The sequence below is a fragment of the Camelina sativa genome, chromosome 12 (genome assembly GCF_030686135.1).
Source record: "Camelina sativa cultivar CO46 ecotype springtype chromosome 12, ASM3068613v1".
NCBI classification, from domain to species: Eukaryota; Viridiplantae; Streptophyta; class Magnoliopsida; order Brassicales; family Brassicaceae; genus Camelina; species Camelina sativa.
Genome location: NC_141891.1, coordinates 6,840,154 through 6,853,561, shown reverse-complemented (window position 1 = coordinate 6,853,561; position 13,408 = coordinate 6,840,154). Strand labels below are relative to the sequence as shown.

General features: G+C 33.4%; 2 protein-coding genes and 1 pseudogene across 3 annotated transcripts; 2 read left to right on the top strand and 1 right to left on the bottom strand.

The window, feature by feature from the left end:
* Positions 1 to 4,581: 4,581 nt before the first annotated feature.
* Positions 4,582 to 5,274, top strand: LOC104730671 (2S seed storage protein 2). Its single transcript, NM_001404998.1, is given in 1 exon segment — positions 4,582 to 5,274. A coding segment is annotated over 1 exon segment (495 nt). The 5' UTR covers positions 4,582 to 4,612; the 3' UTR covers positions 5,108 to 5,274.
* A 1,742-nt stretch (positions 5,275 to 7,016) lies between these two features.
* Positions 7,017 to 7,727, top strand: LOC104730670 (2S seed storage protein 4). The gene is given in 1 exon segment (NM_001404997.1): positions 7,017 to 7,727. A coding segment is annotated over 1 exon segment (495 nt). The 5' UTR covers positions 7,017 to 7,052; the 3' UTR covers positions 7,548 to 7,727.
* A 338-nt stretch (positions 7,728 to 8,065) lies between these two features.
* On the bottom strand, positions 8,066 to 12,574 carry LOC104730667 (kinesin-like protein KIN-14M; annotated as a pseudogene). The gene is made up of 17 exons (XR_015575048.1): positions 12,381 to 12,574; positions 11,820 to 12,095; positions 11,492 to 11,636; positions 11,283 to 11,392; positions 11,066 to 11,185; positions 10,775 to 10,978; positions 10,513 to 10,689; positions 10,342 to 10,416; positions 10,104 to 10,250; positions 9,883 to 10,021; positions 9,694 to 9,803; positions 9,371 to 9,532; positions 9,083 to 9,291; positions 8,916 to 8,997; positions 8,714 to 8,818; positions 8,521 to 8,625; positions 8,066 to 8,435 (listed from the first exon to the last, which is right to left on the bottom strand). The product of XR_015575048.1 is annotated as a kinesin-like protein KIN-14M (transcript).
* Positions 12,575 to 13,408: the final 834 nt, after the last annotated feature.

Sequence of the window (13,408 nt, the reverse complement as noted above, 5' to 3'; positions counted from 1 at the left end):
GCGAAAAACAAAAATGAGAAATTACGTTACATGACTTGTTTGACCAATAGTCGCTAACGTTTGAGGAAAAAGAGTGATGCAATTATATAGCCTTTGTGGTCATTGGTCGATAGTGTATAACGTTATTTATCAAATAAACAGTGATAACAAAGGCTTATAAAGACTTGTAGATGTTGTTCTGTGATCACAATTGGTTCTGGTTAAGATCCGGTTTGATGAAGATTTCAGAAAGAGCCATTCGTTTGGTTTTGCGAAGCTATTTTTTGGTTTAAGCTAAACGTGGTTAGGAAGTTAGTATATACTCTGTTTTTTTAGTGATATCGATTGGGTTTGTATTATTTCTATTTATGAATTATTCACATTTCTAACTCTTTGAGATGAAAAACATAGTAAAATGCTAGATTTGATATAGCCAAGACATACGATTTGAACACTCGGATTCAGACATCGTAAAATATTGTAAACTCGGATGATTTGATTACAACTCATGAGTTTTTACGCATTTTGATACCTCCGCTTACAACGTACATGAATGCATATTCTGTTTTATTTCTTAAACTGTAATTTGTTAACTGATTAGTTTAAGACGACTAATTTCTTCCGATAATATTCTTTTATCCCCTATATATTATATAGAGAAGCATTCTCAAAAAAATGCTGATGTGTCGTCGCTAGAGAGCTCGAGACACCAATGAATTTATTGCTCTCATTTTTATGGATATTTACACATAATTGCTATTGAATAATTAAGGAATCTTCTTTTTCAATTAATTAAAAAAACTCAAACATTTTACTTTTAAAATATATTTTAATCATTTTTGTAAGATATATAATTATTATAACATTATTAGATCTAAAACATTTTCAAAACCCGTATTTATTCACCTATTAAAAAAACTGATTACTATTCACATATTTAAATTTTTCAAAATAAAATTATCACAATAATCGTTATTATAGGCAATTGACTTATTTAATACCATAGGTATAATATTCCACGGGAGAAACATATTCTTACACAAAAAAAAATAAACAAAAAAAAAGTCTTGCATAGACTGAAGAAAGAGCAGATTATATATTTAGTTGATACATAGTAGTTTGATCTAAACATATTCTCATGGGTTATATATTTCGTTTTTACACAAACAAATTGTTGATCTTCGAAAATAACTTTACTCATAACACTAATTTTATCTGCATAGATTTTTCCCGCACATAGTGCGGGTTGTTACCTAGTTTGTATTATTTACGGGTCAATATTTAGGGGTTATTTGATAAAATATTTAGGTAAAGTTTAATAGAATAGTCGTTGGGGCATTTATCATTTGGAATTAATAATCTTTCTTCAATGGCATATTTACGTAGTTCAGTTAAAATGTCAAAAAAAATCGTCTAATGTCAATTATTGTTATTGATTATGATATTTAACAATTCATACATATTTTTAACATATACTCCCATTTACATTTTAAAATGATTACATTCATAGGTTGTTCGTGGTAACTATATAGTCTATACTGAGTCGTTTTATATATACTAGGTTTTGAATCCACGCTATGCGTGGATTTATTTGATATATTTTGGGTTTATTTGATACATTTTGATGAAAAATATATATACTCACTCAGTTTCAAAATATAAGAAATGACCACTTTAAAAAAGTTCAACCCATCATAAATAAAACTGTATAATAAAATATATTAAACTAATCTAAAACTAGCATAGAAACTTGAAAACATCTTATATTATGAAATAAAAAAATCTTCTCTAAAACATCTTATATTATGAAATGCAGGGAGTATGTGATTGATGACAGTAATGAAATATTATCTTACAAAAATAAATTATATTTGTATTAAATAAAAATTTAAATTTCAGATACACAATTTTTAAAAATATAAAAATGAGTTGTATTATACATTCAAATCAGATAAAAAAAATCATGAATTTAACTCGACGTCCATGCAAGGCGAATCAAACTGATGACCTCACATATCCTAAACCATTTCTTTGACCACCAGAAAAACGAAATAATTTTGTAATCTTGAATTTATCTCGTTTTCATATTTAATTGATCGCTACTACCTATGTTTTCTTGTTTTTTATTCAATGTTTTCTTATTTTTCATATTCTTTCTTGTCATTTTCATTGTCAAATTTTATGGTAATTATCATCGTTACTTTTATCTTGTTCTTTGTTATACTCTTCTTCTTTTTCTTCTTTTTCTTCTTCTTCTTCGTCAACTTTTTCCCATTCTTTCACTGAAAAATATTTTTTTTAGACTACCATACAACTTGTTAACCCATCAAACTCTAAGGCCAAAATCTTTCATATTCTCATAAAATTTGTGCAATTCATAAAGACCAGCATAGTCAACACATGCATCCAATTATTGATAATTTCATCCATATACTTATTCGTTTAAGATCCACATGTACTGAAACTTCTCAAACCAAAATCTTTACTCGCAGAGAAACTAATATGAACACATGTATAGTTAAAATAATATTTGTGCTTTTCGTCGATCCTTCTTCTTTAAACTCAAATAACATCAACTCAAAGTCTTGCGACGTTAATCCTTCTTTCTTAGACTTAAAAATAAAAAATTTACTTCAAGACTATCATATCATATTTCTATTATTTCTATAAATTTTAATTTTTTTTCTAAAAATTCTTAATAATATAGATTACTACTATATTTCCAAAAATCTTAATTAGTGAAATATCTAATTCTTATTGGTTGTTTTAACACCTTTAGGAGTTTATAGCTTCAACTTTTTATTAGTATAGATATAATATTTTAAAATTTCTATGGAGGTTAAGTAATTGTAATATTTTCAAACATTCTATGAACTTTAAATATTTTTAATATTTGAACCTTTTAAAAGTTTAAATATTTATAATATTTTAAACTTTTAAAATTTATAAATTATAATTTTTTAGAAACCTTTTATAAGCTAATAAATTTTTAAAATTTAAAGATCATAAGATTTTGAAGTTTTAAAAGGTTTCAAAATATAATATTTGAACCTTTTAAAAAGTTCAATATTTATAATATTTTAAACTATTTTAAAAACTTTTTAAAAGCTAAGAACTTTTTAAAGTTTCAATATTTATATAAACTTTTAAAAAATTTCAATATTATAATATTTCTTTGAAACTTTGTTAAGTTTTAGTTTGATTATAATTTTTTAGAAACCTTTTATAAGCTAATAAATTTTTAAAATTTAAAGATCATAAGATTTTGAAGTTTTAAAAGGTTTCAAAATATAATATTTAAACCTTTTAAGAAGTTCAATATTTATAATATTTTAAACTATTTTAAAAACTTTTTAAAAGCTAAGAACTTTTAAAAGTTTCAATATTTATATAAACTTTTAAAAATTTTCAATATTATAATATTTCTTTGAAACTTTGTTAAGTTTTAGTTTGATCAAATAAAAAATCGGATCAAACGAATAAAACTTTTTTAACTTAGACGCCTGATAAATCAAGTTTTCCTGCTCATTCGCTGTTGGAAGCATATTAATATTTATTTATACTGGTTATGAACCAATGTCTAAAAGATTTCTATAAATTTAAAAAATTTCCTTTTTCTAAAATTTCTGGAAATTTAAAAAATGTTAATGAATGACATGTCAAATCCTTATAGGTTGTTTAAAATAATTCTTAGGGGGTGTTATTGGAGAGATGATTTCTAAATCCATATGGAATTGTAAATTTTAGAAATCAAAACAGATGGATTTTGAAATAACATGTTTTATCCTTGGATTTCAATCATTCTATTTTACACTATCAAATCCATTCAAATCCATATAAAACATAATGTGGATTTTGAAATCCAAAAACAAATCATTAAATGAATAACAGAGGATTTTAAAAAGTATTTGTAAATCATGGAACCAATAACACATGATTTTGATAAGTATTTTAAAATCAATGATTGAATAACACATGATTTTTGTTTGGATTTCCAAATCCATCAAAATCATACATCCAATAACCCCCCATTAATATTGAAAATTCAAGAGATTTTTAAAAATGTTAACGAGTGACATGTCTTATCCCTATTGGTGGTTTAAAATCCTATGTGGACGCCTTTAAGAGCTTATAGCTCCTACTTAAAACCGTATATGGACGCTTTTAGGAGCTTATAGCTCCTACTTTTTATTAGTATAATTTCTATATTTCAATTAATTAAGCTTCCAGACTATATATTTTTAAGAGCAGTCCCACCAAAAAAGATTGACTCTCATCACATTCGATTGAAACCAACTTAACAAAAGGGTTTTTATGTTAAGAAATTTTTTACCTTCTTTTTAAAAATCGTTCATATAGTGTCATGTCAGAACATGAGATACAATCGTACAAATCATGCAGACACAGAGCTAGGAGCCTAGGACTGGTGTTGTTCGTCACTTGTCACTCTTTTCCAACACCTAATCCCGACAACAACGCAAGAGAATCTCTCTCGACCGCACAAACTAATGCATGCATGCATTCTTACACGTGATTGCCATGCAAATCTCCTTTCTCACCTATAAATGTAAACGAACCTTTCACCACACTCTTCACTCAAACCGAAACAATAGACCATACACAAAAATAGCAAATGGCAAACAAGCTCTTCCTCGTTTCTGCAACTCTCGCCCTCTGCTTCCTCCTCACCAACGCTTCCATCTACCGCACCGTCGTCGAGTTCGACGAAGATGACGCCACTAACCGCCAATTCCGCCCACAACAGAAATGCCAGAGGGAGTTTCAGCAACAACAACACCTAAGAGCTTGCCAGAGCTGGATGCGCCAGCAATCTAGGCAAGGCCGTGGTAGCGGTCCCGCCCTCGATGATGAGTTTGATTTCCAAGACGACATCGAGAACCCACAGCGGAGAGACCCCGTACTCCAACAGTGCTGCAACGAGCTCCAACAGCAAGACCCAGAGTGCGTTTGCCCCACCTTGAAACAGGCAGCTAGAGCTGTTAGACTCCAGGGACAGCAAGGACCTTACCAAGCCAGCCAAATTCTCCAGACCGCTAAGCGCTTGCCTAACATTTGCAACATCCCACAAGTTGGTGTTTGCCCCTTCAGGGCCTCCCCTTACTACTAAATTTGAAACCTAGCACGATGATTATGAGTGTGACGACTAATGTATGTTAATACTATATACACAATCATCGTGTGTGTTTTTTACAAATATGTAAGTTAATGTTTGCGGCTAATATAATTAGCACTACATACCGTAATAAAAGAGAGGTTTCTGTTTTATATTTGTTACTCTTACTCTCTTGCTGCTCTCTAAAAGATGATAGCGATATACGAAACAATAAATCTCGGCTTAAGTACAATTAAGAAAAAGGAATAAGTTGAACACTAGTCTAAACAAGAAAAAAGATAGTGTATTGAACATCACCAAAAAAATAGAAAACATTTGTCTTATGAACGAGAATGAACATAGATAACTCATACTGCTCATGATATGACTTCAGGCACAGTAATAAAAATCATCCATTATAAGCAATTATGTCTTAAAAAAAAATTATCAACTTCCAACGTAAGTAGGATCGAACAATAATAATTCAATCTGGCGAGAACCCATTAACGCCGAACGATAGCTCTTATCCATTTAGAATATGGCAAAAGCTCATTCCCAATTCCTCTGGCGATCGCATCATGTAACTGAAGTACCCCTGCATCTACTTACTTTTTTTTTTTTTGTCAAAACATCTACTTACTTTATTTTATATGCAACTGCTTACTCATGTTGCCTTTCTTCTTATATATAGTCCATTAGTAACTGGTCTTCAATCTAGCTAGTAAGCCGATCTATGATAAGTAGATTTAAATTTCTTACGAAGGAAAAAGAATAATAAACGGTATGTACAATTTCAAAATTACAATTTTGCTGTGAACATATCTTCAATCTGCTTGTGATGATATATGTGGATCAGTGGATGTGCATGTTGACATGTTGTTGTGCTGATGGCTAGGCCAGCGCTAGCGGCAAATAGTTGTGGCCTTGTGGGCGTATGGCAACGATTCATGAAATGATGCGGCTATCATTGGTTCACTATATTGATGTTAACTTTTCTGTCAAAGTAATTGACAAAAGACATATAGATTAAAAAACTGTATCTAATTAATTTCTATTTTATTAGTAAATGTAATCAGACAAATTAAATCTACTAAAAAAGAAGTGATAACATAAAAAAAGTAAAAAATTAATTGTTACGTCGCGGGAGTGATTTGAAAAAGTTTTTCACTCGTCATCTAAAATAGAGAGTAATGTAGACACTAGACAGAAACCTTTAATATTTTTACAAAAGTATCACTTTTAGTTGGAAGAACTCTAATAAAAGATAGCTTACCACAAATAATAATTATTTGGTTTTTTCTCTAATTTTTTACTTTATTTGTATTGGTTAATTTATCTATCTAGACCTCTACGTATACTTTGGAAACAAAAGCATTTATTATTTTTTAAGTGTCATTCGGATCAACCACTTCTAAACTTTGTCTAATATTTCTTTACGAGTTGACTATTTGAACCAAACTTAGCTTTGTTTCGGTTACAATGTGGTAGATTTCGGTTTGGTTTAGAGTGGTTTTTTTGTTTGCTGTCGAATTGAAGCATCGTTTTAATAGCATGATACAATGGAGTAATGTACCGTGACTACTGACTACCACCAACACTTTCATTACTGAAAACGGAATTAAGAATGGGTTTGATTTAACAGTTTTAACCTTCACTTCAAACATAATTGACATAATGTCAGAACATGAGTTACACATCACACATGCATGGTTGCACTGCTTGTAGACGCGGAAACTTGTCACCCCTCCGTATTTGAGTTTCCAACACGTACCTAATCACGACAAACAATCTTATATAGCTTCTCTCTAGCTCTCTCGCACACCAACTAACATGCGCATGCGTTCTTACACGTGATCGCCATGCAAATCTCCTTCCTCATCTATAAATACCGACCACCCCTCCACTTCACTCTTCACTCAAACCAAAAACAAGAAAAACACATACACAAACTAGCAAGAAAATGGCAAACAAGCTCTTCCTCGTCTGCGCAACTCTCGCTGTCTGCTTCCTCCTCACTAACGCTTCCATCTACCGCACCGTCGTCGAGTTCGATGAAGACGCCACGAACCCCATGGGCCCAAGACAGAGATGTCAGAGGGAGTTCCAGCAATCACAGCACCTAAGAGCTTGCCAGGAATTGATGCGCAGGCAAATGAGGCAAGGCCGTGGTGGTGACGAGTACGATTGGGAAGAAGACATGGAGAACCCACAAAGACGCCAGCAGGTACTCGAGCAGTGCTGCAACGAGCTTCGCCAGGAAGACCCAGCTTGCGTTTGCCCCACCTTGCAGCAAGCGGCCAGATCGGTTAGCATCCAGGGTCAGGGACAAGGACAGCAGAGACAAAGCCAAGCTAGGCAAGTTTACCAGACAGCCAAGCACTTGCCTAACGTTTGCCGCATCCCGCAAGTTGATGTTTGCCCCTTCCAGATCCCTTCAGGCCCTTCTTACTACTAAATTCCAAACAAAACCTTCAGAGTGTATATAGCACGATGATCATGAGTGTGGCTGTTGATTTTGTGTTAACACTACGCCGTTATCGCGTGTTTTATGAGAAAATATGTAAGCTTTAGGATGTTCATGAGGTTTGTTTAGCTCTGCTCCGTAATAAATGAGAGGTTTGTTTTCTGTTTTTCATTCGTTACTCTTGCTGCTCTCTAAAAAAGTGATGACGTTCAGAAAAGAAAAGAAAAAACATGAATGATTCGAAAAAGAAGATAAAATAAATACAATTATTAGTAAATAAAAAAAAGTGAAATGATGGTGCTAGTTGGTCGATTGCCTATAGCTAAATCGAACTTCATCTGTACTACTACGTAATTTTTTTGTTGTCAAAGTTCTAAGGTGACGATAATACTAGAATTTATTTTGTTAAGCTTTCGTTCTATTCTTTTCACCAATTATACCGAAAATTTTGAAATGTAAAGTAAACACTAGTTTGATTATCTAAGCTCTCTGACTGTCTAATCGAGATCTCTCAGAACATTCTGATTTTTTTCAACACACAAATCCTGCTGATCCAAGAGAAGAGTAGAAGTTAACAGACACTTAAGGCTAATAGCCTAATACAAGCTATATACAGAATTAGCACCAACATCAAGTAGTAACCACATTTGGGTATAAACATAACTTTATTTGTTTTGGCTTCGAGCCGAGGAGAAATTCTCATCCAAGGCTTAAGCGATAATCCAACGGTTTGGCGTTTACATGACGGTGTGCTGTTCCAATCTCACAAGCATTCACTCTTGCTGCAAATCTGAGCGAGCACAGAGACTCACCGGTTGAGGAAGGTTCCGGTGTGATGTTCACAAACATTAGCGTCTTCGAGTCGCCTCCTAAACAGGGCTGATCATAGAATGTCCACAAAGTTTCCATCACAACACAGAATCTTTTTTAGGTTTGTTCAAATGATAGATTTTAAAATGCTTACCTGAAGAAGATACGTGAGCTTTGAGTTTCTGAAAGGTACGTGATCTTCTTTCTTCGCTAAGGCGAATATGACATCGCCTAGAGACGATAAGCTTTTGTTGATTGCCTAAGAAGAAAAGAAACACATTAAGCCTAAGAAATCTTTTTATAAGTCTCTAAAAATTGTGTGCTCATCTAATTTCGCAGGACATTACTTGAGTTTCTTTCAATCTATCACCGGTTGATCCGCTCTTTGATAAACGCTCACTACCCGCAAGATCAATCAGGTTCAAGACACCTTGCACATGTTGCTCTGTGCTCTGTAAGAAACAAAACAATTTAAAAAACTCAGGGTTGGTTTAGATGAAAACATCAGACTATCAAATGTTGTAGGTGCGGTAAGAAACGCGATTTTACCTCATTATATCCAGAGATCTTTAATGTGAAAACGAAATGGCTTCTAGATGACTGCTCGTTCATAGCTGTCTTCCCTACTGACCTGAAAAACACAATTCAAGACAGTATGATTCATTAGCAACTTTCAATTTCTCAACTCATTGTCAATCTTCAAAACAAATACTTGCCTGTTTCGAGCTGCATGGTCCAAGAGGAAAGAAACTTGCTTCGAGCTTCGAACATCTACAACAGTAAGTTCTACAACATGTGTGTTCCCACTAGCATCATGTTTGATTGCATATTTCTGAGGAGAAACGCCACTGTCTGCTTTCACAGCTTCCTTGTTTGTTGACAAGAGATCCCGAATTGTTTCATTGTATATTTCCAACATAGACACCTATCATATATAAACCAATCAATAATAATACTATGAACGTTACATCATCCATCTATAAGTCTCCAGGAGGTTTTGTTACCTGCAACTCATACTTCCAACCCTGTGATCGAAGAGACTGCCTGGTTTGAAATATTTGCTCCAAACATCGAGGAATCAGTCCTTTTTCCTCCGGGATTCCTGGCCTACCCATCATTGTATAAGTTTTTCCAGATCCCGTCTGTCCATATGCGAAAATGCAAACCTGAAATATGTGTAATAGCAGATTTTATCGACTGATTCATCATTCACTTGCTTTCATCGACCAGTTACACAGTTTTAGCAAAATAGTGTAAATTTTGAGGAATCGGTTAATAGAAGAAATAAGCAAACAGGGAGTTAAACGAAGCTTAAGCAGATAAGTACCTTGTAACCATCAAGGGCACTCTGAACAAGTTGAGAAATCTCTACAAAAACATCTTCTTGTGATGCGCTTGGTACAAAAACCTTATCAAATGTGAAACAATGCGTTTGCGCTGGCCAAAGCAAACAACAAATGAGTCTCTTTCTTTTTTTCCCTGAAGAACAAATTTTTTTCAGAAGACATGTTCATACCATTTTGCAGCAAGTCAATGCCCCGACCAAGTGCTTCTAGAGATGTAGGGTAGGATATAGTTTTGGCCTCCTCACTAGAATTCTCTCCTGATAATAGAGGTCTAACCCTGCAGAATACGCGGATGTTTCCCTTCAACTCCTGCAACATTTAATGTTTCAGAATGGGCCAAGCTTGCTCAAGATAGTACAAGGGAATGAAACACCAGATGAGAAGTTTTAACCTGTATGGTATTGTGCAACTTCTTTCGTAGTTTCTCTCCCTCGATGAGTTTAAGTTCTGCTTCTTCTAAGCGACCTTTCAGCTCCATAATGCTTTCCTTTTGCTCTTCAAACTCGTTCATTTTCTCAAAAGTAGACAAGTCAGCCACCTATTCATAATAAACAAACATGCAACAAGAATTTAGAGATCTTCATATACATTTTTATCTCTATATGAACAACTCAAGAATGCGATGAGACCTGCAGTTTCCTCTCAGAGGCTACTAATTGATCCTGCAGCACTTCTATCTCCTTATTTTGAACAGATCACTTACTCTGGATAAAAAAAGATTACACCAACTTAAGAAACAATAATCTCCATTTAGTTTTTTTAAGAAGTAGATACAGTAGTGCATCAACAATGAAATAAACCTCAAGCTCATTAATGGTGTCTTTTAAGTCGTTTTGCTTGGTTGCTTCGGCTTGCAGATATTCAATTTCCGTTATATGGCGGTCACGATCATCTTTGACCTGTTGAATCTCAACCTTGAGACTTACAATTTCATTCACCAATTCGTCTTTTTGCTTCATGACATCATCTTGAGACACCTAAAAAACAAGACACAGGTCATACCCTGATTTATTTAAAAAAAGGTCTACTCTCATTGATCGAACAAACGCAGAATTAAATCACCTTAGAGGCAGCAAGTTGATCCTGCAGTGCTTTAAACTGACCCTTCATGTTACCAATACTTTCTACAATGCCAGTCCGTTCTTTCTCTCCTCGCTTTATATTTTCATGAGCTTCATCGAGATCACCTTGGAGTTTGCTATTGTACAGCTGCAAGCTCGAGTTATACTCTTGCAAGAGTTTGTACATGTCATTGACAGCTTGAATCTGAAACAAGAAATATAAAAATCAGAAAAAACACTCAATGTCAATCAACTTATCATATCCCTTTCAGATCTTTCTAGAGTTTCTCACCCTTTGGTTAGCTGTTTGAAGGTCTCCTTGAGTTTTTGCTAGCTCGTCAGTGAGGGCAGCTTGCAAACTTTCAACAGCAAGTCTTGCTTCTCTCTCTTTTCCAAGAGATTCATTCGCAGCCTTAAGCAAAACAATACCAAGTTCAGAAAACCACAGAGAATGATGAACTAGACAAAGCTAACTTACTTATTATAATTGGACCTAGCAGTTTTCTTACCAATTTCTCTGTTTGCTCTTTGGCAAGCTGCACTTGAACAGAGGCAAAGTTCTTCCTCAGTTCATCGATTACAAGATTCAGCTCCTCTTCCTTTACTTTCAAATTAACCTCTGCAAACAAGTGCATACAATCAATATATGTTCATAAGAAGAAGCAACTATTTTTAAAATCCCTAACAGGTGGATCCAAATCTGTAAAAAAAAACTAACCCAAATCAGCACAATGCTTCTCGTTCATCTCCATAGCATTCTTCAACTTCTCTTGCTCAAAAGCGTAATCTAACTCGAGTTCTTGAAACCATCTAATGCAAAGCCTAAGCCTTTTTACATAGTCCATCGTATTCTCACATCTCTCCTGCAAAGACAAAGAAAAAAACAAAACCCAGCATCCAAAAGTAAACGAATTCAGATTTAGCAACTTCAATAATAATCACGAGACTAAAACAACAAAACCCATTTGCATGAACTGAGAGATCTCGATTTCAGAGAACAACCCAAAAAAAGAAAACATCAAGATTAAAGAAAAAGGAAGAGAGACCTTGTAGTTGTACTTGCTCTTGTACTTGATTCGCTCATGAAGAAGAGCTTCAACATCTTCTCTAGTAAACTCAACAGGACCATATTCAGATCCTTCATTACTAGTCAGATCTTTCACCGGGAAAGATGGTCGGATTCTTCCACTGTTCGTCATCTCTCCAACCATCCAGAGAGAGAGAGAGATGAGCTGATAAAAAAAATTCTTCTCGTACCTAAAGTTTACTCTTCTTCTTCACTCAGGGATTTGTCTCTTTCACGCCAATTAAAAGCATAAAACCTGCAAAAAGGGATTTTTTTAAAAATATATTTTCTTCTTCTCAGAGATCTTTAATATTAATTTTTTATAAACTTGAAAACGATTGAAACCCGTGAATGAATGGTTTTTTTTCAATTTGAACAGTAAAGTTGTTACAAAGAGAAAATAATTAAGCAGTGATTTGAGCTAAACAACAACAAACAGTAAAGCAAAAAAAAAAAAACATAAAGATTCAAACTTTCGTTTGAAAAGAATCTAGCGTAGTGAGTGGCAATTTCATTCATTTTTGTGAGAAAAGAAGAAGACCTTCTTAACTTAAGTGTATTATTATTATGTATGATCTGGTGGGTTTAGCGTAGAAGTTGGGATATGTCTCGGTGTCTCCGTTCTGTTCTCCCGTCGCTCGCTACTACCACCTACTTCTAATTTTCTAGTATTGTTTTTGTTCAGAGAGAGATGAGTGTAGTAGTGTAGGGCCGTTGATTAGATCTGAATACGCCGAGCTAATGCTATCACATCCGTTGCTTTGTTTATTGACCTTTTTTCGTCAAAAAAATAATTTTATTTTTAAAAATCAATGCAATTTTGATAGTTTATATAATTTTCATTTACGTTACTGAAACTGTATTTATTTGTGTAAAACCATCTCTTCGAATAACTCGGATAAAGTCAAACCATTTGAAAATGTTTTGATAGTTTTTAAATTAATTCAAATTTTCTAAAGCAAACAATATCAACAGTTCCCATATTTGTATCTTGAAATTCAGTTGCGACCAAAAAAATCTTGAAATTCAGATGTGAGTGAATATTTACTGCACCTAACTCATTTACACAACTTGTGTAGGCGACGCCGACGACTAGAAGAAATTAACGATCCTTCTAACATTAATTTCATTGTATGGAAAGATCTACATAGCTAGATTTTATTCCACGTAGTAGTTGAAAAGTTAAATGTTTTTTTTTTTGTTTTGTCAAAAAAGTTGAAAAGTTATGTAACTTATGTTATCTAATAATATCTAGTATCTACAACAAGAAGTGCACTTTGAGTCTTTGCCATAATTATAGCTAGGCTTGGGCATTCGGTTAACCATTCGGTTTCGGTTCGGTTGTATTCGGTTTCGGTTATTTTGGATATAGTAATATAGTAACCATTTGGATATTTTTGAAATTTCGGTTCGGTTCGGTTCGGTTTCTTTCGGTTCGGTTTCGGTTTGGTTATTTAAATAAATAACCATAACTAACATAAATTATATTAACATTAACCAAATAAACCAAATATAACCAAAACTAACCGAATATAACCAAAATTAACCAAATATACAATAACAAAAATA